At 44.7% G+C, this 26,781-nt stretch overlaps 1 protein-coding gene across 1 annotated transcript in view; it reads right to left on the bottom strand.

Annotated features, from left to right (window-relative positions):
* Positions 1–26,781, bottom strand: part of LOC120928243 — a 140,913-nt gene that overhangs the window by 93,863 nt on the left and 20,269 nt on the right. Inside the window, exons 2-3 of the mRNA XM_040339351.1 lie at positions 5,396–5,729; positions 420–465 (exon numbers count right to left, since the gene is read on the bottom strand). Coding sequence (XP_040195285.1) covers positions 420–465; positions 5,396–5,651 — 302 coding nt within the window. The 5' untranslated portion in view covers positions 5,652–5,729. The remainder of the gene's footprint in view (positions 1–419; positions 466–5,395; positions 5,730–26,781) is intronic.

Here is a 26,781-nt window from a genome sequence, read left to right as displayed (position 1 = left end):
CGCCGGTCGGATCTAATAGGAATCTATGCGTAACTGATTCTAAGAATCTCTCATTCGGACTTACGACGGCGTACATGGAACTACGCCGTCGTAAGTCCTTTGAGAATCTGGGCCATAGGCTATCGTTGACACATAGGCTCACATACAACAGTGTTTTTAGGGGCAGAAATAAAAAGTAATATGCCTATAGAACAGGCGTTTGTAGGCTGCTAGTGTGCATGAGGCCTAAAGGTTGGACATAGTAATAACCAAATGTTTTTAAAGGACAAATAAAGCTTTAGTCCTGAACAAAATTTAAGTTTCTGAATCAAACTATCTGATTAGCCTGAAAGAATACAGTTTCTTTCTATTATATATCCTCTACTTCCTAACTGTGATTCATTTTTTAAAGTTCTTGCCAAGAATAGAAAAGCCCATACCTTTTCTTTTTTGGTTCAGAATATATTTGTATTTCTTTTTCCTTGCCTGCAAATAAAAACAAATAATAATAAAAAAAAACTTTATTCATTATTTACCAGGATGTAAAATGGTGAAATAGCTACAATGTATAGTTTGTGTTTGTATTCAAGTACTGTAAATAAATCCGACATAAGTCTTGATTGTTTTTTTTTTACTTTAAAATGATAATAAATCCGACTCGATGAGATGAAAGTGGCTTCTTTTCTTTGTCCAATGACAAAGCCTCAGAAACGTGATAAAATCATGTTTTCCAAAGCAGTTGCATCATGTCTGGCAAAACAAACCATCCTGTAGCTGCTGTTAAGACTTTTAAGTAGGATGCCCAGCGCTGCTGCTGGGCAGTACATCCGGTCCTGTTTTACAATAAAATAACATTTAAAATAATTTTAAACTGTCCCCGCTCCTCCGTGCTCATGTGCAATTGTGAATGTGCACGTTGGTCCCGCACACATATGTAAATGCCAACAAACCTGCATTTTGTATCAAGGCAGGGCCAATGGTGGGGTCAAGAGCGGGGTTGAAGGGGGCCCCATCAGGTAGGTTGTACAGGGCCCCATTGTTTTTAACAGCAGCCCTGGGGGTGCCTCCTGTAAATTGGTACAAGTTCCCCACCAAGAGTTCTACTTTTTTTTACTTAAAAAGGGACTGAAGTCTGCTCACATAATTTTAATAAAAACATCTTTACCATTCTGAAGCTTCCTTCCAACCACTTTGCATATTATTTAATATATACTGTGATTCTGTACTTGCCAAATATGCTGCAGAAATCTCCCTCCACCGAGTCCAGCTGCAACCATTTTAACTGTGGGCAGCTGAAGCTGCTGCCTGTTCACTTCCTGGATTTACACAGACACACAGAGGCACACATCCAGCTCTGCAGCCCTGCAGCTCTCATTAGCTCTCTTGTGACTCATCCCCTCCCTTCCTGGCAAGTGAGTGAGAGAGAGAGCTGTGCATAATGTCATAAGCCTAGGCTTTTTTCCAGACAAGAAACAGGAAGTGGGCTGTATAAGGTATTTACTGGCAGAAAAAAAATGTTTTACTATCCAAAGTTAAAACAAGGGCAGAGGATTCAATAGATGGAAAGTAGAAACATATTACTGAAGGTCCGCTTTAATGTGGATAACTAATAAAGTGAAGAAGCAAGTATACATACTGTATATAAACTTTGAAAGGATTATTATCTGTGTGTTTGACTTAGGCAGGATACCCAAGTTATACCCATGATTTTACATTTAAGTAAAATATGGCACTCACCTTCAAGAAAACCTTGCTGCATTAGCCAGATTCAGGTAGACGTGCCTAACTTTAGGCAGGCGTAGCGTATCTCATATACGCTACACCGCGTAAGTTAGAGAGGCAAGTACAGTATTCACAAACAACTTGCGTCCTAAGTTACGGAGGCGTAGTGTAAATGTGCCGGCGTAAGCGCGCCTAATTCGAATGTGGAAGAGGTGGGCGTGTTTTATGTAAATTAAGCATGACCCCACGTAAATGACGTTTTGAACGAACGGCGCATGCGTAACCCAGTGCGCATGCTCCAAATTACGCCGCAAAGACTCATTGGTTTCGACGTGAACGTAAATTACGGCCAGCCCCATTCACGGACGACTTACGCAAACGACGTAAAACGTGAAAAATTCAACGCGGTTCCGACGTCCATACTTAACATTGGCTGCGCCATCTTTTTAGTGGTTTATCTTTACGCCTGAAAACGCCTTACGTAAACGGCGTATCTTTACTGCGACGGGCAAGCGTACGTTCGTGAATAGGCGTATCTTGCTGATTTAAGTATTTTAGGCGTAAATCAGCGTACACGCCCCTAGCGGCCAGCGTAAATAGACAGCTAAGATACGACAGCGCCGGCGGTTGTATCTTAGCAACATTTAAGCGTTTCTCAATTTGAGAATACTCTTAAATATACGACGGTGCAGATTCGGAGTTACGATGGCGTATCTACTGATACGCCGTCGTATCTCTACCTGAATCTGGCTACATGTCTTTATCAGCAAATCAATAAATAATTTCTAGGTTATTTACAGTTAGAAACTAGGGGCCAGATTCACAGAAGAAATAAACGGCAGTAGATACTGGGTACGGCGTATTTTCAAATTTGCCGCGTCGTATCTTAATTTGTGATCCACAAACAAGATGCAACGGCATTTGGCCAAGATCCGACATGCTTACAGCTTCGTACGCCTTCGGATCTTAGGCTGCAATACTTTGGCCGCCACTGGGTGGAGTTTGCGTTGTTTTCCAGCGTCGGGTATGCAAATTAGCTTTTACGGCGATCCACGAAGGTACTCGCGTGAGTTACGTCGTCGCAAGTCGTTTTTTCCCATCGCAAAGTTAAGCCTGCTTTTTCATGGCTTAACTTTAGACCAGTCATGTTAAAGTATGGCCGTCGTTCCCGCTTCGAATTTTAATTATTTTTTTTTGCGTAAGTACGCTACGCACGTCGCCATTCACAAACACGTCAGGGCGCCGTAATTTCGCGCAAAGCACGGCGGGAAATTTCCAAACGGAGCATGCGCAGAACGTTCGGCGCGGGAACGCGCCTAATTTAAATGGTACACGCCCCATTTGAATTAGGCGGCCTTGCGCCGGCCGGCTTTACGCTACGCCGCCGAAAGTTTACACGCAAGTGCTTGGTGAATCAGGCACTTGCGCTGAAAACTTGTGGCGGTGTAACGTAAAGACGATACGTTACGCTGCCTCAAATGTACCTGAATCTGGCCCTAGATATGTAGTGCCACTCTGGTGCACATATTCCTTGCTATTCTGGTGTTAGGGTGTATTTTGGAGAAGCCTGGTTGAAGTAGCCTTTGTCTGATTAAAGAGATATTACTTTATTTTCTTGTTTTTCCTCTGAAAATTAAAGTTGTACTGTATGTGTCACTTTATAGACATAAATAAAAGGAACATTCAACAGGTGCATTAGGGGCCGCCCCCTTGGACTTTTAAGGCAGAAAAAGTAGAGAGTAGGATATGTAAAAGAAAAAGCACAAAGTGCAGACTTTATTAAATGTACAGAAAATGTGTTGTAATTGTGTAAAAACACATTTAAAATATGGAGAATACACCTATGAACCAATCATATACAAGGTATTTATATCAACCCAAAGCTAACAATCAAAATTACTGCCCAAGTCAAACTAAGGTCAGTTGAATAGATTTGTAGCATACATCCCGACATGTTTCGGAAATTCATATTTTCCTTCATGGGGAGGTTTTGTATATGATTGGTTCGTTGGTGTATTCTCCATATTTTAAATGTATTTTGTGTTTTTACACAATTACAACACATTTGTTGTATATTTTGTGCCTTTTCTTTTACATATCCTACTTTCTTTACTTTTTCTTCCTTAAAAGTCCAAGGGGGCGGCCCCTAATGCACCTGTTGCATGTTCCTTTTATTCATGTTTCAAGGATTTTGGCAGTTTAGACACACATCTAGCTCTCATATTTCTCTTTTTCCACTTTATAGACATATGGGTAGATTCAGGTAGGGGGCACGCAAAACTAGGTCGGCGTAGCCTAGCATGTTTACACTACGCCACCTTAAGTAAGAGAGGCAAGTACATGATTCACAAAGTACCTGCCTCCTTACTTAGGGCAGCGTAGTGTAAATGTGGCGGGCGTAAGGGCGCCTAATTCAAATGGGTTGGGGGGGGCATGTTTAGTGGTAATGAGGCTTGACCTCACGTTTTTGACGTTTTTTTGTCACTGCGCATGCGCCGGGCGACTACATTTCCCAGTGTGCATTGCGGTTACGTACGCCACACGGGCCTATTGATTTTGACGTGGACGTAAACTACGTAAATCCCGATTCGCGGACGACTTACGCAAACGACGTTAAAATTTCGAATCTCGCGGCGGGAACGGCGGCCATACTTTAACATTGTTATTCCACCTAATAGGTGGAATAACTTTAGGCCTCCTAAGGCCTTACGGAAACGGCGTAAAACGACTGCGGAGGCCGGGCGTACGTTCGTGAATCGGCGTACAAACGAATTTACATAATCTACGCCGACCGCAATGGAAGCTCCACCTAGCGGGCAATCTGAAAAATTGCAATCTAAGATAGGACGGCGCAAGCCGTCCTATCTTAGATATGTTTAAGCGTATCTCTGTTTGAGCATACACTTAAACATACATCGGCGTAGATTCTGAGTTAGGCCGGCTTATCTACTCATAAGTCGGCCTAACTCTTACTGAATCTACCTAATACAGAGCAATACAGACAGGGCTTGGAAAGAGTTAGATTGCTGATATGACATATCAAGTGACCAGCAGAAACCAAGAATACTTAGTTGCCCTAACAGATAAGCATAAAGATTTGCTGAGGTTAGATCAACAGCATGCAGTGGGCAACCAGACATTTTTCTCCAGAAAACGCAGGTCATGTTTTTGCTAATTTTTTTTGCAGATGGCCACACATTTGATTCAATTATTCCAGCCATTAGAACAGTAGAATGTTACTGATGATGTTGAAGAACACAAACAGATTTTTTAAGGCAGCCTGTTTGGTGAATGGGTCCCCATGTACAGTGTTACCTAGAACCAGGGCTGGACTGGGACAAAAATTTGGCCCTGGACTTCATCCAGACTGGCCCACTTTGACAGGTCTCTCCCACAGCGGGCGGACAATTCCCAGGCCATAGCTGTTGAGTCAGCTGTCTGTCGTCCCCCCTGCTCCTCTGGTCCTCCCCCTGCTTCTTTGTTCCCCCCAGGTGAGCGCTGTGGCAAGGACAGGAGGTGAGCGCTGCGGGAAGGGAGAGACAGAGGAGCGGAGGGTGGCAGCGGTCCGCTGTCACTGAAGCCGGCCCACTGAGCCATCGGCCCACCGGGAAACTCCCAGTAGTCCCAATGGCCAGTCCATCCCTGCCACCCACTGGTAGGCAAACAATATATTTCAAAAGATACAGTAACATACCATCTAAACTGGAATCTTCTGCTGTGTCAGTCCCGCTGTTCTTGAAAGCTTCTTTTGGCTGCAGTATGGGATGAGAGGACAATGCACTTCTCTGTTGTTGCTCAAAGTGTTGGCTTTTTCTGATGTATTCTTCCACTTTCCTCAGATCTCCATCCACATATTCATAATGAAGCTCTAATTTGGTCACATTTTCCACTGTTAGAGTACTGGGACTTGGTGCTTGCCCTTGGTGATGTTCCTTAGATTTGTTATCCATTATGATTTAATTTAGAAGGTATGTGATAACGGTTTTATTTATTTGATTCATCAAACATGTTCATTGTGATAAAGCATTCTGCAAAATGGAAACAAAAATTAGGTTACTATATAAATGCAACGTAAGTATAAATAATCTTTCTTTGATACATTATATACTAGAACTCAGAGTCAGTCACTGTATGGATGAGAAGTGTTCATTGGAATGCAGTCTGCTAATTCAGGAGTAAAGCCTCGTACACATGAAAACTGCCAGGAGAGCATTTGGCCGGGAATCCCGACAGTGTGTATGCTCCCTAGCAGTTTTCCCATCAGGAAAACAGCCGGGAATCCCGACAGGAAAATAGAGAACCTGCTAGCCCTGCTCACACGACCGGAATCCGTCGGGAAAAAAAACGTTGGTTTTCCCGACGGGATTCCTGGCAGTCCCCCCGACGGGATTCCCGGTCGTGTGTACAGGGCTTCAAGGTTCCTATAGACATGAGATTGTCATGTTTGTCTATACAGATTCTGCAAGCTCTAAAGATCTAAAGATGTTCTCCAGCCTACCAATCTCAAAAGAAGTATCATGTAATGAATCTGGAGGTTTACAATGTACCCTATTGGGGATATATTGATTTAAATGGACAATTGGACCCAATGCCGCTTACATAACACATATGTGCAAATTAAGTGTCTGGACAAAATCCAATGGGATGGCCTCCTGATCATGTGACCATTGTAACAGCCAATCACACTGGTCAAGTGACAGGGTATTCCTTCTCAACCCCCAGGCATAATGACCAACTTAAAGGAATGCAGAGGCTGAATTGGCGTTAAATAAAGGTTTTGCTTATTTACACATGGGGATATAAATAGAGGATAAAGGCTAACTAAATGGGAGAGAATGTGTGACTAGTATTGGTGGATGGAAGTAGAGGGACTATTCTCTATGGTAGCACAACTATACTCATCACAAAAAGCCACACACACCAGGGTGCTTTAAACCACGCAATTGGTAAGTCTGAGCACGTTTCATCCTTCAGTCATCATTAAAGAAGACCTCTGCAATAGATCATTATTGTCTTCCATTTCACTTTTATGACATCAGATTTCCAGGCTGAGAAAATTGTACTCCCAGCAGATTGTCAACACTAATAGGTCAGAACTTATGAATATATTTCACTTTTTGTTAGGAAAAAAAGAATTTATATCTAGTTTACAATTGATAATGAGATCTACAGTACTTTACAGACAGGGTTAATTATTGCAAACACAGCTCTCCAGCCCCTTTACAAACAAAGAGAACTAGTTAGGAATTGTCACTGCTGGAGTTATCAGAAAAAAACATCTAAAATGGCAAGCAGCATCTTTCTTTTTTTACCTTTTGCTATGGGAATGAGAATATGTAACAATTATAAAGTAGGCGTTATCCCAATTTGGCTGTAAAAGTGGAAATACACCTTAACCACCTCAGCATTGGAAGGTTTTACCCATTTCCTGGGAGGATAGATATAAACAGTGCTTGCAGAATGTAACTATACAGCTTACTAAAGGTGCAGATAAGTTACATAACCACAATAAAGATATGACCTTTTACAAATAGTGAAAAATACATCAAACACACAATGAACAGATACAGTACCTGCCGCCGAGAATGTGTTTTTAGCACGACAGCATCGCGCTGATTCTCGGCGACAGGGTGCCGACATCTCGCACTCGCTTGAATGGTGACAGCACATTCCAGCAAGCGCGTCATAGAAGCGACGGGAGATCCGACTTGGATTCCCGCCAATTCTACACGTGTGCGGCGTTTGTTATGAATCCTGAGGGGGAGGTCCCCGCCGGATTTTAAATAAAAATCCGGCATGGGTTCCCCCCTCAGGAGCATACCGGGCCCTTAGGTCTGTTATGGGTTGTAAGGAGAGCCCCCCTTACGCCGAAAAAACGGCGTAGGGGGTCCCCCTACAATCCATACCAGACCCGTATCCAAAGCACGCTACCCGGCCGGCCAGGAAAGGAGTGGGGACGAGCGAGCGCCCCCCCCCTCCTGAGCCGTACCAGGCTGCATGCCCTCAACATGGGGGGGTTGGGTGCTCTGGGGCAGGGGGGCGCACTACGGGGCCCCCCCACCCCAGAGCACCCTGTCCCCATGTTGATGAGGACAGGGCCCCTTCCCTTCCCTCATCAACATGGGGACAGGGTGCTCTGGGGTGGGGGGGGCCCCGCAGTGCGCCCCCCTGCCCCAGAGCACCCAACCCCCCCATGTTGAGGGCATGCAGCCTGGTACGGCTCAGGAGGGGGGGGGGCGCTCGCTCGTCCCCACTCCTTTCCTGGCCGGCCGGGTAGCGTGCTTTGGATACGGGTCTGGTATGGATTGTAGGGGGACCCCCTACGCCGTTTTTTTGGCGTAGGGGGGGCTCTCCTTACAACCCATAACAGACCTAAGGGCCCGGTATGCTCCTGAGGGGGGAACCCATGCCGGATTTTTATTTAAAATCCGGCGGGGACTTCCCCCTCAGGATTCATAACAAACGCCGCACACGTGTAGAATTGGCTGGAATCCAAGTCGGATCTCCCATCGCTTCTATGACGGCTTTGTCTCTATCGCGGCAAGCCAGCTCGGCGCTGGCTCCCGCGATGGGGCTCGTAGGTGCTCAATCTCGCCGAGAAAGGGAGCGAGATTGACACAATATCGCGTGCACCTACTGTAAACTGGATATAAAGTGTTAAGTGCTCCAAAAGTGCATGAGTGCTCCAAAAATATTGCTGGTGCTCTAAAAAATATTGCAGTATCGTGTGCCACTGCCCTCTTGTAAGCCCACTCACCAAATTGCATGGACCCACAGCTTTGCAGTCTGGAGCCAAAAGCGCTGTGATCTGTAAGATCTAGTCTAGGACAAATAGATTTCTCAAAAACCTCACACAAACATTGTTCTCATGGGTGTTCAAAGTTGATTGATAGTAATCATATGTGGGAGCCCGAGAAGGAACTGATAGTGAAGTACTGTTTGTAATGTGCATCTTTACCCACTTTCTGACCAGGCAATTTTTTGCAATATGGCACTGTGTTGCTTTAACTGACAATTGCGGGGTCATGAGATGCTGTACCCAAAAAAAAAATGTACCGTATTTATCGGCGTATACCGCGCACTTTTTTGTCCTTAAAATCAGGGCAAAATCGTGGGTGCGCGATATACACCGATACTCGCTTCCCGCGCTGTGTTTGAACCACTGCGCAGACATATACCGAGCGCAGTACACTCGGGTATACTCAGGCAGGCTCAGCTCCGCTTGCGGTCACGTCCTGTGTGTCCTGTACGTCCTTTACGCGAGAGGAGCCGAGCCTGCCCGAGTATACCCGAGTGTACTGCGCTCGGTATATGTCGGCGGAGTGGTTCAAACACAGCGGGATTGGCTGAATAACACAGCGGGGAGGACACCACGATGGCCGCAGAAGGACGCCGGACCGGACAAGGCCGTCGATGGACGCCGGGCACCAAAAACTGTAAGTATATAAAAAAAAAAAAAACAGGAATTTCAGGGCTACATTAGGGGTGCACGCTATACGCCAGTGCGCGTAATAGGGCGATAAATACGGTATGTGCTTTTTTCCCCACAAAAAGCGCTTTATTTGGTGGTATTTGATCACCTCTAAAAAATCTATTTTTTGCGCTTTAAACAAAAAATTACCTTCAATTTGAAAAAAATAAAAACAATATTTTTTACTTTGTGTTATAGTACATATCCCAAAAAAAATATTAAACAATTCTTCATCAATTTAGGCCAATATGTATTCTGCTATATAATATTGGTAAAAAAATCCCAATAAGCGTATATTGATTGGTTTGTGCAAGAGTTATAGCGTCTACAAACTATGGGATAGATTTATGGACTTGTATTTATTTATTTTACTGGTAATGTTGGCGATCTGCGATTTTTGCGGTGGACAAATCTGACCTTAAGGCGGCGTACACATGGTCGAACATGTCCGCTGAAACTGGTCCGCGGACCAGTTTCCGCGGACATGTCCGACCGTGTGTACGGCCTAGCGGACAGGTTTCCAGCGGACAAAAGTTTCTTAGCAAGCTAAGAAACTTGTCCGCTGGAAACATGTCTGTCGGACATGTCCGATGGTTAGTACACCTAATCGGACATATCCGCTGGTTATGACGTGTAACCAGCGTCCCGAAATCCCGTGCATGCGTCTAATTGATTCGACGCATGTGTGGAAGCATTGCACTTCCGTGTTTGAGAACGTCGGTGTCTTCTACGTCACTGTGTTCTCTGTCCGCGGGGATTTTGGTCTGATGGTGTGTACACACATCAGACCAAAAGCTCCCAGGAGACATGTCCGATGAAAACGGTCCGCGGACCGTTTTCATCGAACATGTCTCCTCGTGTGTACGGGGCCTAAGTGACACTTTTTGGAGACCAGTGACACCAATACAGTGATCAGTGCTAAAAAAAAAAACCACTGATCAATGTATAAATGACACTGGCAGGGAAGGGGTTAACACCAGGGGTGATCAAGGGGTTAAATGTATTCCCTGGCAGGTGTTTTCTAACTGTGGGGGGAGTGACTGTGTTTCAGCTTAGGTGAAACACAATCTCTCCTTTCCTCCCTGACAGAGCAGCGGTGTGCTTTGTTTACATCGGCACACCGCTTCTCCGGTTCTCTTCTGAGCGATCGGCGGGTTGCGGTGGCCATCGTGGCCGGAGGATCTGCTGATTGGCTCCTGCTGTGTCCAATCGCAGCAGGTGCGGCGCACGTGCGCCCCCTAAACTGCGTGCACTAATTCACGTACAGGTACGACATTTTGCACAGCCGAGCCGTCCTGCCACAGTAAATGTATGTGGGGCATTTTGGAAGCGGTTAATATAAGGATACCTTCAGTCTGTTCAACCAAGAAGCGAACCTAACACTAAAGTTAATCTTTAAAGCATAAATAAAGGGAAAGCTTTTTGGATAGAGTGGAGAGGTATTAGAGAGACCATTTTATTGCTGCCTGTGCCCTCATACAAATCACCCTCTCTATTTGTCATGTTTACAATTATTATCGAAAGTAAAAGAAAATCCCAAATCTAGGGTTGTCTACAAAACAGTAAGGCCCCGTACACACGACCGGATCTATCCGCTGAAACTGGTCCGACGGACCAGTTTCAGCGGACAGATCCGGTCGTGTGTAGGCCCGACCGGACAATTGTCCGGCGGATCGGACAGTTTCCAGCGGATAAAAAATTCTTAGCCTGCTAAGAAATCTGTCCGCTGGAAACCTGTCCGTCGGACGTGTTCGGTCATCTGTACAGACTCACTGGACACGTCCGACCGACTGCCATCCCTCGCATGCATCGTACTGATTCGACGCATGCATAGAAGCATTGAACTTCCAGGGCCGCGCACATCGTCGCGTCATCGTCGCGGCAACAGCGCGGCCACATCGCGACACGTCACGCGTTTGTTTTCCGCTGGGATTTTGGTCTGATGGTGTGTACAGCCATCAGACCAAGATCCGGCAGTGGACATGTCCGATGGAAACGGTCCGGCGGACTGTTTTCATCGGATAATCCGTCCGTGTGTACGAGGCCTTATAGAGGGAAAATCTTCCAATAGAGACACTAGTTCTGGTGACCCGGGGTGGAAGGATCCCATTACTTAGGGGGGATTTTCTCTCACTTCCCAATGGGGCACAGATGGCAAAAAAAAAAAACTTGACTGGGGTTTTTACCCTTCCTAATGCCCTGTACACACGATCGGACCTTTGTCCGACCAAAGTCACATCAGAATTCCGACGGAATTCCATCAGAGTAAAATAGAACATGTTCTCTATGTAAACTCTGATGGAATCCATCGGAATATCTGATGGAATTACTCCGATGGGGCATACACATGGTCGGAATTTTCGCTGGAAAAAGTCTGTCTGACTTTTTCCATCAGAAATTCCGATCGTGTGTACGGGGCTTTACTCTATCCAAAAGAAAAAAGTTGTATGTAGTTCTACTTTAAATGTAATTCCCTAATCCCTGGCCCTTACACTAAGCTACAGCTTTAAACTACGGTAAATGCTTCGTGTTTTGTGCGCAGCTCTACTAAATCTTCAATCTCGCTGACAACTGAACTGAAAAATACCAGTGCCGATAACTTATGAACTCTACAAAAAGGGTATTAATAAAGCCTTTCCAGCTCAACAACATGTGCCTAATAATCTTTGCTGTCTTTATCAATAATGGCAATTCCTCATATTTTGTTTACTGTTTCACTACATGAAGAGTTGCTTGGAGAAGATGATTTCCTTTTTTATGTGAACATTCATAATTCAGAATAAAAATCACATAAATAAAAATGCAATTTGTAAATCCAAGATGAGCACTGAATAAATTGTATTTTCCACCTTTAAAATCGATGGATTCTCAGAGAACAATTCCAGTGTTGGGTGCTGGCATTAGTCACTGTCACATTTCTACATACTAATGATGGAGACTGCTAGGCTTGCTTTGTATACGGGATCAAGGTACAGCAGGTTTTGGTTGGCAGTAAGAGCAGTCAGACAGATTGTACTGTGCCATGCCAATAGACTTTGACACATTACTTCATTAAAGTGGCAATGATAACTGTAAATATCATCTTGCGACATTATATATCTATATCTATCTATCTATCTATCTATCTATCTATCTATCTATCTATCTATCTATCTATCTATCTATCTATCTATCTATCTATCTATATATCTATCCAGTATATATAGATATATATACATCTATATATATATATATATATATATATATATATATATATATTGTACTTCAGTGGAGACTGCTTGATGCAACTCAGTTGTCAAGATGAGGTTACAAAGATGAGATATTTTTAACCATATGGGGCCAGATCCACGTAGGAGAGCGCATCTTTGTGCGGGCGTAACGTATCCTGATTACGTTACGCCTGCGCAACTTTGACAGGCAAGTGCAGTATTCACAAAGCAAAGTTGCGGTGGCGTAGCGTAAATAGGCCGGCATAAGCCCGCCTAATTCAAATGTGGAAGATGTGGGCGTGTGTTATGTAAATGTATTGTGACCCCACGTAAATTACGCTTTTTACGAACGGCGCATGCGCCGTCCGTGAAAGTATCCCAGCGCGCATGCTCCAAATTAACCCGCAAAAAGCCAATGCTTTCAACGTCAACGTAAATGACGCCCAACCCTATTTGCAAACGACTTACGCAAACGACGTAAAACGTGAAAAATTTGACGCTGTTCCGACGTCCATACCTAACATTGGTACGCCTCATCTACGCCTCATAGAGCAGGGGTAACTTTACACCAGAAAAAGCCTTACGTAAACGGCGTATCTGTACTGCGACGGCCGGGGGGGCGTACGCTCGTGAATAGGCGTATCTAGCTGATTTACATATTTCTAGGCGTAAATCAGCGTACACGCCCCTAGCGGCCAGCGTAAATATGCAGTTAAGATACGACGGCGTAGGAGACATAAGCTGGTCGTATCTTATACAAATTCTGGCGTATCTGATTCTTTGAATCAGGCGCCAAGATACGACGCCTCAGACTCAGAGATACGACGGCGTATCTGGAGATACGCCGTCATATCTCCTACATGGATCTGGCCCATAGAATTCACAACAGAATTGAGATTTAAGCCTAACTTCAGCCAATTAAAAAAAAAGTTTTGGATAGTGTGGAAAGGGATAGAACATTGTTACTGCTTTCTGGGACTTCCTGTCCCAGTGACAACCTGGCATTCTAACAAAGGATGTCAAATAGAAGTTAACCATTTTCTACTATAACCAATGCTAATATTAAAGTGTATGTAAACCATAAAATTTGGCCACTTTTGGTCTGGTCAATACACAATTGAAAAAGTGTTTTTTTAATACCTCTTTGAGAAGTTAAACAAAATTGAAAACCTACTGAACATGGCAGAACTGATAACTTTCTGCTACCTGCCTTTGTGGACTGTTATGAATTCCATTGCTCCCAGCTACCGCTAAAGATTACAGGATAATGCACCCACCACATCTAAGGACTGCTAAGCTGTAATGCATCTAAATTCCTTCTTGAAATCCACAAAACCTGGACATAGCAATAAACTCTGCTAAAGTCTATGAGGGGCAAACCCTAATACAAAATGATGGCCATTTTCAATCATTTATTTTATTGAAAAATGCTATAAACTAAAGGCAGGCCACAAAAACTAGGTAATAACACAGGAAAGGTGTTGATGGGAAATAAAGAATAAGTATTGTATTGTTGCCAGGCAAACAGGTGGGAGCCTTTGGTTGTGGACCCAGCTTCACATAAAGAGGTAGAGGCCTCATACAGTAGCTATACATAGGGAATGTGGAGTTAGTTGCCAGTGAAAGGAAAAGGGAATTTTGTAAGGGGGCAGAACAGCAGAGACGTTGTATTGTGTCCATCTTGTAGAGGACTAGAGGGTATAGCCAAACAAATCTGTGTGACTGCTCTGCCCTACAAGTACATGGCACCGTTATTCCCAGGTCCAGTTCACAGAGGTCTGCAATGAGACTGAACTGCAGCAGAGGGAGAACAAGGTAAGGAGGTAAGCTGTGCATGGCGGGGAAGGGGATGCTGTTTGACTGTACAGTGGGACTGAGGTTCACTAACTACTGCACTCTGTGTCACTGCTGACCCTCTGAACTCTGCTTCATTTACTCTTGCCCCTAAACTCTGCATCACTAACCTTTGACCTCTGAAGGGAGCTGCGGTGGCTCAACGCGATTGGCACTGCGCTGACAAGCCATTCACCTCTGCAGCTAGAGGTTCGGATCCCGGTCTCGGCTTCATGTGAATTGAGTTTGGTGGTCTCAGCCCGGCTCCCGGTGGGTGTGCTATGCAAGGTAAGCCTGTGCTTAGTACGCCCACCCCCCTCCCACAAAAACCACCACACCTACACACGCACTCTAAATTGGGTTAACACACGCACATTGACCACGCGGTCTCTAAAGAGAGGCGAAGGACTAATGGGGCTGGTTGAGCGGGCTAATCCTCTCACTCCCTTATAGGGAGTCCCTCTGCCCCGTTGGGCTTCAAAGCGGAGCAGGTAGGGCGGGCTGTGTGGGAGGACCCCCTCACACACCCGCCATTGCCACCCGGGGCATGGAGAAAGGTGGCAGATTGCCTCTGGGGGAGGCCTGCCTACTCCCAACTCCTGCAGTCCAGCTCCTCTCTCGAGCACACGCACAAAATACAAAAAAAAAAAAAAAAAAAAAAAAAAAAAACCTTTGACCTCTGAACTCAGTAGTAAGTGACACAGTTCAGAGGTCAGTAGTGGCACAGAGGACAGTAGTAAAGGATGCAGTGACGTAGAGGTCAGTAGTGATATAGAGGTAAGTGACATAGAGTTCAGAGATTAATATTAAGTGATGAAAAGTTCAAAGATTAGTAGTGATGCAGAGTTCAAAGGTTAGTAGTTAACCAGAGGTCAGTAGTAAGTGACACAGATTTCAGAGGTTCAGTAGTGATGCAGAGGTCAGGGTTGAGTAGTAAGTCAGTCACTTACTGCTGCCCCCTGAACAGGTATCCCAATGTCTAACGTTGGACCTTGGCCCCTCCAATGTGACTCTGCAGATACTGTGCTGTACATTCCTTATTAAACACAGTCGCATTCTAAACTATGTAAGTCAGCTCAGTACCACATACAAAACTCAAAATGTGAAAACGTTTTAATATTTGTTCTGCCAGTAATAAGCATAAGGAACATTTTAAACATAAATGTCTTCTACAGCAACATGTATAGGTTTACAATTTTTTTTTTAAATTATAAAACTTTGGGAAAATCTTAAATAACTGTGTAGAAATAGGTACTGGCTCATTACATTTGCTGGGTAGTCGCTGATTCCCCCCTCCTCTCAATACTACAGTAATAACAGGAAGATTGGATAGCTAGGTGAGAAGCAATAACGGTCCTGCTTAATAAAAACAGTCTTTTCTCAATCCAACACCTTGCTGGAGAGGAACAGACAAGTCGATTTGAAACATGAAGCCTATTCATCATTTGATCTCAATTACTTTTTTCTCCACCTCTTCTTGGTAAGGCTTACTTCAGATGAAGAGGCTGCTGTAGCTTCTACAATACTGAAATAACAACAAACATCATTAACCTGACAAGAATGTCAGTTAGATGAGTTGATGAACGTTGCGGCAAATGATGCAGAGAGGCTGTTTTCACAAGTCAAGTTCTTTGGGTTATCTTCAACTTGAACAAGAAATTCTTGATAATGATCTTAATTTGTTGCCAATAGAAGAAGAGGGAGCAGGGGAAGGGGCTGAGCCATGCTGTGTGTGTCAATGGACACACACAACCTGCCTTGGGAGTGCGCCAGCCCAAGTGCCCTCACAGCAAACAGCTTGCTATTGGAGCATTCAGGAAAAGGGAGGAGCAGACAGCACCGGGGGGGGGGGGCTTCAGAAGAGGAGGTTAGGTGCTCCTCCTTGCAATCCAGAGTATTCGACTATACCCGCCTTTCCACCCAGCTTCTCCATTTATTGAAGCCATACTATAGCATCTATAAATATAGCATGATCTATGAATGGAGGTGATGGACCTTTCAATCATTTGGCCTTCCTCCATTCAGAGTGCTTTTCGTTAAATGTTTTTGTTTTAACTAGACTAAGGGCTCTTTCACACGTCAGCTCAGTTTTTTAGATCAGTTTTTTCTTCATCAGTTGATCCGTTTTTCCATCAGTTTTTCGTCCGTTTTTCGTCCGTTTTCCGTCAGTTTTTCATCAGTTTTTCCATGCGTTTTTCCATCCGTTTTTTCATCCGTTTTTTTTTTTTTTTTTTGGGGGGCTTTTTACATATTTTGATGAAAAACGGATGTTAGCGGATCGGATGGTAAACGGATCATCCGCTAACGTCCGTTTTTCGTCCGTTCCGTTTTTTTTGACGGAAGAAAAATAGGGTTTGACGGAAAAAAACGGAACTTAACGCAGACGGATGCTAGCGGACGTTAGCGGATGCTCATCCGCTAACGGACGTTAACCCATAGGGAAGCATTGCGGTCCGTTAACGGACGTCCAAAAAACGGACGAACGGAACGGACGCGTGAAAGAGCCCTTAGGCTTTATGTTGCGCTATCTGAATGCGAACATGTAACAAATATAAAGTAGTTGTTATCCCAATTTGGCTGCAAAATTAAAAATACACTTTACTTATTGATAAAATGATTTCCAAATAAAAAAGGTCCATAGTGGAAATGTAAAAACAATGGCCATATGGGGTATACATGCACGAGAGCTGATTAAAAATATAAAAAACAAAAATAGCTGTGCCTAGAGTTGAACTTTAACATATAAATATATGATGCCAAGGACATTATCAGGCATGTACTCATCGGGACCACCGGGAGTTTCCTGGTGGGACGATGGCTTAGTGGGCTGGTTTTTGACAGACAGCTTGTCAAAGTAATGGCTGTACCGCTCATGCAGTCATTAATTTGAGCACCGCTGTACTGCCCAGGGCCGGGCCCAGGTGGCAATTTGAGAGGGGGCGACAATTCAGGGGTGGGCTGGGCTTCAGTGTTCAGGGCAGATTCTCTGCTGCTACCGTAGCTGCAGGCTTCTTACTGTTGCCGGCCCACCCACCACCTGTAGCACAGAGCCAACAGGCTTTTAGAGCACTTTCTTTGGCTACTGTGATGGGTGACTGATAGGTCACGGTCACGCTGGTGGGTGGGAACAGAAGTCCTTGGTCGGCCACTGCCGTTCCATCCTCCGGATCATCCCTGGACTGGTGTCAGAGTGTGGGTAGCGGGTGACAGCCAGTTCGGTGCAGCTGCCCTAGAAGAGAGGATCCACACACTGCTCCATCCAGCATGCCTGCCTGGGCAAGCTTGTGACACTCACCGCTTCTCCCGTCCCTTTCTCCCTGCCCATGTGCTGCATCCATGAATAGGAGGAGGGGTGGCAAGATTAATGAAAGCACTCAACAGCCACATTAAAGCCGCTGACTGTGAGCCCTCCCTGGACCCCCCTCTCTGCCCCCTCTCTCTCCCTGCCCCCTCCCCCTCTCTCTCACTATCCCACCACACCCCCCATCCCTCTCTCTCCCCCCTGTCCCCCTCTCTCTATCCCTGTCAACCCTCCCCTCTCTCTCTCCCTGCCCCATCCCTCCTCTCTGCCCCCTGACAGTGGCAAGTGGCACGCTGCATCTGGTGGCAGAAGACAGTGGCAAGTGACAAGTAGCATCTGGTGGCAGGAGACAGTGGCAAGTGGCAAGCGGCATCTGGTGGCAGGAGACAGTGGCAAGTGACACGCTGCATCTTGTGGCGTGGCAATGGTGGCAAGTGATACGCTGCATCTTGTGGCAGGTGATAGTGGCAAGTGAAACACTGCATCTTGTCGCAAATGACAGGCTCAGGGTTCCCTCTGCATTATGGTGAGTTGAACTATTTTATTGTATATTACAATGTAGTAATATAAATAATGTCATTTGATCATCCTGACACCATACTAAGCATGGTGTCAGAATGATTTCAGTGCTAACACCAGCCATTCACCCAACAAATTGCTGTAAACCCTGAGACTACATTCACCCCCACCGGTCCTTGGCAAAATTGTCCCTGAATGTCAGTTTGGAAATGTGGTCACCCTACTGTGGCAATTTTCCTCCAGCTCGCTCTGATGCCCCATACAAAGACCGCACTGCTTCCCTTAGCTCCATCCCAAACACAATCCCTTTCCATGTCTATATCCATATCTATACGGTGCGTGAGTTTATATACTGTTTTTGTGTGTGTTTGCAAAATTAAAGTGGGCCCGTCTGGATGAAGTCCCAGTCCAGCCCTGGACATTATCAATGTTAGCCCTCAAGCTTTTCTAATACTGGCTTACTTTACTATTTTTTCTATCAATGTTTTAAAGTAAAAACTATGGAATCCACATTAGCACAGTGTTTATGTGGCACAATGGTATTGCATTTACAGATCTAGGGTCTAGGATTTTCAATGGACGCTATTTGCTTGCAGTTGGTATGCTTTTCCTATCCTTTTCTTTCTTCAGTCCATTTAACAAACAGGCACACATTTGCTACGGTATTACAATGCAAAGCACATCACAAGATCACATGATTCAAACTCATTGCCGTCTTGTTAGTGGATATATTGAACTACAGATTTCTGACGGACACAAAGGAATATCAAATGCTACATTATTATGAAGATTGTGTAGTAATATCTTATTGATTTAGATGTTCATAGGAAAATGGCAAGGCATCAGGTGCTCTGTATATACAAAACATCTAGTAAAAGACTGATTGATGTACTTCAAAGTAATGAATCAATCTTCGTATCTTTCCAAATATCGAGGATGCATTCATGATATAAAACAAACCAGGAGTTTGCTTATATATCACCCAACATTTCTGTGAAGCAAATCTCACTTTATTCAAGGAACAAGTTCATGTAAAGAAAAAAAATGGCTTTTTCCAAGTGAAGCACTGCTAGTCATGCAGCAAGTAACATGGTATTAAATATAATAGATGTACCACCTAATTTTGGGGGCAGAACCTACAATAGTAACAGATACAAACTGTAGTACTGCACTTTAAAAATTGCATATATATATATATTGCTACTTTTTAGCCGGCGCTGCTTTAAATTTAAAGGGTAGTCTGAGAGTTAGTTGACTCAGACTGTATGATATTTCACTAAATTTGGGCCTCTGTTCCAGCCATGGCTGTACTGTGAGTGACCACTATTGTTGTTTGGGGTGCCGTTACCACCCCAGGAAAAGGGTGGCAGCAGTCGAGTCAAGGTGTTTTGGGTGTTTCCCTCGGCAGGCAATCAGTGGGAGTGGATCGTCCCGCTGTGCATGCTGGGGAGGAGTACTTAAGGGGCAGACGCCATTGGTCCGGGGTCGTCGATCCTGGGTCTGTCGTCCCACCACCCCCCTGTGTGTGGCCCTACTGGCCGGGGGTGCGTGTTCAAGTGTTCCTGGCTCTGGGACCACGTTGGTCTGGAGTTGTGATCTACCAAGTAGGCCCGGTAGTCAGACTGGGTCTACGTTGCAGAGTGGTCCTGTGCTGTCCATCCTGGAGGGAGGAAACCACTTGATGAAGAACCTATCTTGGAGAGCACTGAGCACGAGTCTGGTATCTCAGGAGAGGCCTTGAACTTCATCGAAGGATGTACCTTTGCTGAAGGGCTGAATGATGGTCGTCTGTCAGTTCTAAGTTCACAAGAAGTTGATCGGGAGAGATCCGGGTGCTGAATCCTGTGTTGAGAGGATTTTGTACCGAACATGTCTCCATTTTGAGAAGGTCTGTGGCAGAGACTTTAGCCATTTCGGCTGCTAGGCTAGTGAGAGAGGCCTATCCGGGTGCGCAATACCCCCTCTGGCTAGAGTGGCGACGAAAGCTGTGTTGCTGGAAGCAGGAGTGTTTCCGGACAGAAGTTGTACACCTGAACCTATTACCTTTTACCCTTCCACCTCTTCAACTATTTATTTTATTATTTTACTTTGAAGCTCAGAAAAAAAAAAAAAAAAAAATAAGTATAAGTGTGGACATTGAACTTTTTCTCAGCTCTCATCTGATACCCTAGAAGGCGAGGACATAGAGGTAACCTGCCGCCCAAAACAATCCAGCAGCTCCTCCGGGGGTAGTGCTCTCCACTTTATTAAAAAGCAAGGCATTGGGGAAGCAGGTAACTACCAAAGGCATGCTTACACATGTAGCACTACCCCCAGAGGATCTGCTGAGTAATTTTGGGTACCTCTATTTTCTCGATGTCCAGGGTGAAAAGAGAGTCCAAAGAATTTTAATGTCCACACAATGCACTTCTTTTCCTGGGATTGATTTGCAGAACTTTAGTTGAAAAGAAGTAAAGGAGTGGAAGGGTAGGTAGGTTCAGGTGCATAATCACAAATAGGAAACACTCCTGCTTCCAGCATACAGTTCTCGTCGCCACTCTAGCCAGAGTGGGTATTGCTCACCCGCATAGGTCCTCCCCTGGCTTCCTTCATCAAGTGGCTAGTGGTTTATGATACATAGTGGTTTAGCAAGCTAAAGATACAGTAATGCCCTGTAAACACGAGGGGAATTTCCATCTGAAAAAAGTTGGATGGTTTTTCCAACGGAATTCCGCTCAAGCTTGGCTTGCAAACACACGGTCACACAAAAGTTCTCTGAATTTTCGAACGTTAGGAACACGATGACGTATAACACCACGACAAGGCGAGAACAAGAAGTTCAATGCTTCAGAACATGTGTCTAATTGTTTCCGAGCATGCTGAAATCCATACAGTCGAACGGATTTTCCGATAGGAAGTTTTTCAGTTGGAAAAATTGAGAACCTGCTCTCTATCTAAGTCCGTCGGAAATTCCGATGGAAAAAGACCGATGGGGCATACACACGGTCGGAATATCTGACTTTTGAAATCGGAAATTCCGACTAGGGTTTACATCCACTTAAATGGTCCTTTAGTTCTGGGAATCTGTAGCTTGGTGTGTTAGCTATTGGTACCTGATTTTTCTTGTAAGATTGCTATACACAAATGGGTCTTTATAACACATGAAACACACAGCTATTCCATCACTGTATAAGGCCTCGTACACATGACCGAGAAACTCGACGGGCGAAACACATCGTTCCTTGTGAAGCCGTCGAGAAGCTCGACAAGCTCATTTTCTCCATTCCCGTCAAGGAAATAGAGAACATGCTTTCTTTTTGGCTCGTCGAGTTTCTCGACAGTTTCCTCGACGAAAATGTTCACACGACTGGTTTCCTCGGCAAAAAAATATCTCCCAGCAAGTTTCTTGCTGGTTTTTGCCGAGAAACTCGGTCGTGTGTACGAGGCCTAAGACTTTCTCTTGATATAGAAAAAGTGACACAGTACAGTAGACATCAGTTGTCTTCATTTCCACATGTAAATGAAGCAGCAAGGCTGGAGATGCTTATAATTGCCATGGCTCTCATGAGGATTTTTTTTCTCAAGTTTGGCTGCTTTAAAAAGAAATGTGATGAATTAAACTGATTGATGAATAAATGCCAATATAAAGATGTCCTATGAGAGCGTTTTAATTGAGAGCACGGAAATATGATGGATCCCCTGAAGACGTTACTAGGCGGATCGAAGAAGGTTATGGAAATGAGTTTGATAAAATACATTCTACCAAATTATCTTTATGATTTCTCATTTAAATAGTATCCTAATAACACATAGACTAAGCCAGTGGGTATGAGGATTATAAAATGAACACGCTTAAAAGATTATAATGCTTTGCAGGTTGCTCGATATTTTCCCCATGACTGTGTTCTTCCATGCATCAGTAACCCCTTTAATTCTCAGTGGCAATCACAGCTGATGTGTTTGTTGGCATCAGCAGAACTGCCTTCATTTATCAAAGTGCAGGTTACGTTTAGGGCAACCTCTTGAAGGCAAAATGTAATCTGGTATTTTCTAAAGAGCGTAGTCACCATTCTAAATGATAAAAGGTGAATTTCCTGAAATGTTTATGTTGTTTACTTCATGTCTGGTATTTTGTGAAGAATGTCTCCTTCTCCTACAACTGTAAAGAATCAAAGATAAATGTCCTGAAATGTTTATCTTGTTTGCAAAATTTTCAGGAACATAATCTCACACCTAAAAATGATTTATAGGGTGCTGTCCAGGTTTATCAAAATGTCCCAGCTCGGAAATCTTTTCTATCGCAACGCAAATGTTTCTTCCAACCACAATGTTATATTGCTGGCAAGATTTGTTCTTCAGGGAGGCTGTATTTCAATCCTTCCATTACTGCATAGCGGCACACTTGTCAGCCTAAGTAGATCAAAGTGGATGTGATTTAGTAAAATTCACATTTAGTTTAATTAGTATAATTCCTATATATTAAAATGGTAGCACTAAAGAAGGATATCATATAGTGCAATCATTTTTTTTTACAGTATATTTCTATATTATTATACATCCAGTTTTTTTCAATGGATGTCAAGCCCAAATCATTTTCTTTACTTTTACATAGAGTGGGAAAGGTTAGAGCACCCGTCATCTTAGTACTGTTATCCAAAGCTCTGATTATGGTTCTAATTTTGGATAGAGTGAGGAAGGATTTCTATTCCTGTTGGGTTTTTACTGCTATCTGGAGATCTATTAGACCTCATACACATGAATATCTGTAAACCCTTGCAACGGGTCATTGTTTCTTGTATGGGATGCATATGTGTTCCATGCATCCACATGCAGGCAGTCCCATTCATGTCTATTGGGATGCAGCGGCTAAACAGACATAGCAGTTGGTCCCAATTAGATAATCATACAGGTGCGTGTCCTCGAATGCAGACTGTGCAAATTCTGACCAGTGGCTATGTCCATGAATCTGCTGCATCCCAAAAGACATGACTGGGACTGCCTGCATGTGGATACATTAGAATACCTGTGCATCACGATGGCCCTTCCTACAGGTATATGTATAGGTACGACTGTGTGAATGAGGCCTTAGAGAGGTATACCCTCTCCTCCTGTCCTGCTGACATTTTACCAGAGATGAAGTAAGACGAACTCCCCAGCGGGACGAGCCTGATCTCAATAAATAGCCGATGACGTGGCTCTTTGCCAATGTGATCGGCTGTGTCCAATCACAGCCGGTCACATGTAAACAAGGAATTGCCAGTGACACAATCAGTGTTTATTAGTGACACCATCAGTGTTCATCAGTGACACCCATCAGTGTTCATCAGTGACACCAATCAGTGCCCATTAGTGATGCCAGTCAGTGCTGCCTTTCAGGACCCATCAGTGCTTGCTCATCAGTGCCCACCAGTGCTGTCAATCAGTAAACACCAGTGCTGCCAATCAGTGACCACCAGTGCCGCCAATCAGTGCCCATCAGTGCCACCTATCAGTGCCCATTAGTGCCACCTATCAGTGACCATTAGTGCCATCTATCAGTGCCCATCAGTGTGGCATATTAGTGCCTCCTTATCAGTGGCCTGGGAGAAAGGGGGTAAAAGTGGCCAGTAGTTAAAGGGGTGGTTCCCCTAAAAATAAACTTTTAACATTGCATTTCCCACAAAAAAAAAAAAAAATAGAATCGGCTGGTTTTATTAAAAAAAAACGTCCGTAAGTACCGTTTGCTATATGCGTTCTCACCGCCACTTCCGGGTACGATGGTGGGGATGGGCGTTCCTAATTGATGGACAGGCATCGACGTTCGGCTTTTTTCGGCATCTCGTGACGCGATGTATGCGTCGGTCGGATGCCTGTCCATCAATTAGGAACGCCCATCCCCACCATCGTACCCGGAAGTGGCGGTGAGAACGCATATAGCAAACGGTACTTACGGACTTTTTTTTTAATAAAACCAGCCGATTCTAATTGTCATTAATGTGGGAAATGCAATGTTAAAAGTTTATTTTTAGGGGAACCTCCACTTTAAGTGGTTAAGTGGTTAAAGTGGTTAAAGTGGTAGTAAACTCTGTTCTACCACTTGTACCTACAAGCAAGCCTATAGTAAGGCTTACCTGTTGGTACTGTGAATATCTCCTAAATTTGCACGGTTTAGGAGATATTCAGAGTGCATGCAGCCGGTGATATCACCGGCACATGCATTCTAATGGTCCGGCATACAGTGCATTTCCAGCCAACAGGAGGCACTCCCTAATAATTTTCACGTGTTTTCCAGACAAACCTTATCTGCTTTGCTTATATCACTCGGTACCTCAAGCATCACACACCTGGCAAGGTAAAAAAATATATATTCCCTTCCCCCATTTTTCTACAACAGGCTCTTTAGATCATAGGTGTACGCACTGGGAGTGCTGGTTGTGCCTAGGCTCCCCTGCTGAGCATGTCTGTAGCCAGTCGTGCTGCATAACTAAACCAGGGAGAGGAGGTGAGCGGCGCTGAAACTGGTCCACTGAGCCATCAGCCCACCGGGAAACTCCTGGTAATCCTGATGGCCAGTACATGCCTGATGGTTACAATAAACACATGTGTATGATAATATGCACATAAACATCACCCATTTGTGTCATTACACGCTGAGTTTTGAGGGTAAACACCCGGGCCGAGGGTGTAACACAGTGTATATATCCCTATCTACCTCATGTCCACTGCTCTGCTGACTGACACTATTTACTGCTCTACTGACAACAACCTCTGCCCTACTGATACCGTCAATGTTTTAATACATGTTAAAATGCTTGCTGTCTCAGCTTGACTGTGCTGTGAGCCCATTCTGCTGTGCTGTGGTTTTCCTCCAACCCCGCTGCTGCTGCTGGCAGCAGTGGAGTCAAGGTTTGGGTGCTCTTCCCAGCAGCCAATCACAAGGGTTTGTCCTCGCTGTGCATGCTGGGGAGGGGTATTATGGGACAGACGCCATTGTTCTGGGTCCTTCTTCGTCTAGTGTGGCATCCACCCCTAGGGTGGTCACATCACAGCGCCCCGGCGTTATGGCCTACCTGACCGGGGCGTGCGTGCCACGCAGTGTTCCTGGTTCTGGGTCCATGCTGGCCCGGAGCATCTGAACCAGCAATGGGGATCCAGTGAGCAACTGGGTTCCCTCTTTTGAAGATCCCAAGCTGTGTGCTGTTCGGTAGGGAGTCGGTCTAAAGAGCATCATTGAGAGGCTGGTGGTCCAATAGGGCTTGGATGAAACCACCGGGGATCACAGGAAGTCGGACACTGCGGGACTAATCACCTGTCAGTCGGTACCTAAGCGAAAGTGGAAGGAGATCCAGATGTAACTCAAGCAAGGAGGCATATCTCGGAGAATTCTACCCAGAGGGGACCTGTGGCAGAGGTATCTTCTGAGGCTCACTGAGAGGGGTCTGTGGCAGAGACTTTTTCCCAAGTTCAAGTTCACCAAGGAGGGTCTGTGGCAGAGACTTATTCCTATGATTGTCCGAGTGATGCTCTGGCTGCCAGGTCAGTAAGAGAGGCCTGTCCGGGTACACTAAACCCACTCCGGCGGGAGTGGTGAAGAGAAGTGTTACGTTTGGGAGCAGGACTGTTTCCTATCATTACACCTAAATCTGCTATTCTCCTTTCTTCTTCAACTTTACTTTCCTCACCGCAAGTTTATTGTTTTTACCCGGCTGGGTAATAAAGAGCACAGCAAAAGAGAACCTGTTGTGGACATTCCTTTTCTTCTGTTTATGCACATACGCATCACTCGTCCCTAGAGAATTTGGAGGAGCCACGAGGTAACACGCCGCCCAAAAATCCAGGAGCTCCAATGGGGGTAATGCTACATACATACACATATATATATATATATATATATATATATATATATATATATATACACACACACACACACACACACACATTGTATATACAGTATATATTTTATATATATATATATATATATATATATATATATATATATATATATATACACCGTATTTATCGGCGTATACCGCGCATTTTTTTGCCCTGAAAATCAGGGCAAAATCGTGGGTGCGCGATATACGCCGATACCGGCTTCCCGCGCTGTGTTTTAACCACTGCGCTGGCATATACCGAGCGCAGTACACTCGGGTATAGTCGGGCAGGCTCGGCTCCTCTCGCGGTCACGTCCTGTGCGTCCTGTACGTCCTTTGCGTGAGAGGAGCTGAGCCTGCCCGACTATACCTGAGTGTACTGCGCTCGGAATATGTCGGCGCAGTGGTTCAAACACAGCGCGGGAAGCGGGGATCGAGCGGGGATCGAGCGGGGAGGACACCACGATGGCCGCAAAAGAAGGACGCCGGACAGGACGAGGCCTCCGATGGACGACAGGCAGGACGCGATGGACGACGGGCAAGACACTGACGAGGGGCATCCAAACTGTAAGTATTTTTTTTCCAGGAATTTTCCTTCAAGTTCGGGGGTGCGCGCTATACGCCGGGGCGCGTTATAGCAAGATAAATACGGTATACATATACACACACAATATATAAATAAATATATATATATATATATATATATATACTATATATATATGTATATAGATAGATATTAACAGACACACACACGGATGTGTATTTGAGCTTTGGTGTACACACCCTAATGCTATAGGCAGTGCACGCCTATGTTTGTGATAGAAAGTAGGCCACGTTTGCTGTGCTTTTTAAAAAACATGTAATACTCTGTGAAAAAATAGCAATATTGTTGTTATCATTTTATATACTGTATTT

Source organism: Rana temporaria, chromosome 2 (assembly GCF_905171775.1).
Source record: "Rana temporaria chromosome 2, aRanTem1.1, whole genome shotgun sequence".
In the NCBI taxonomy this organism is placed as follows: Eukaryota; Metazoa; Chordata; class Amphibia; order Anura; family Ranidae; genus Rana; species Rana temporaria.
This window is presented reverse-complemented; position numbering and strand designations above follow the sequence as displayed.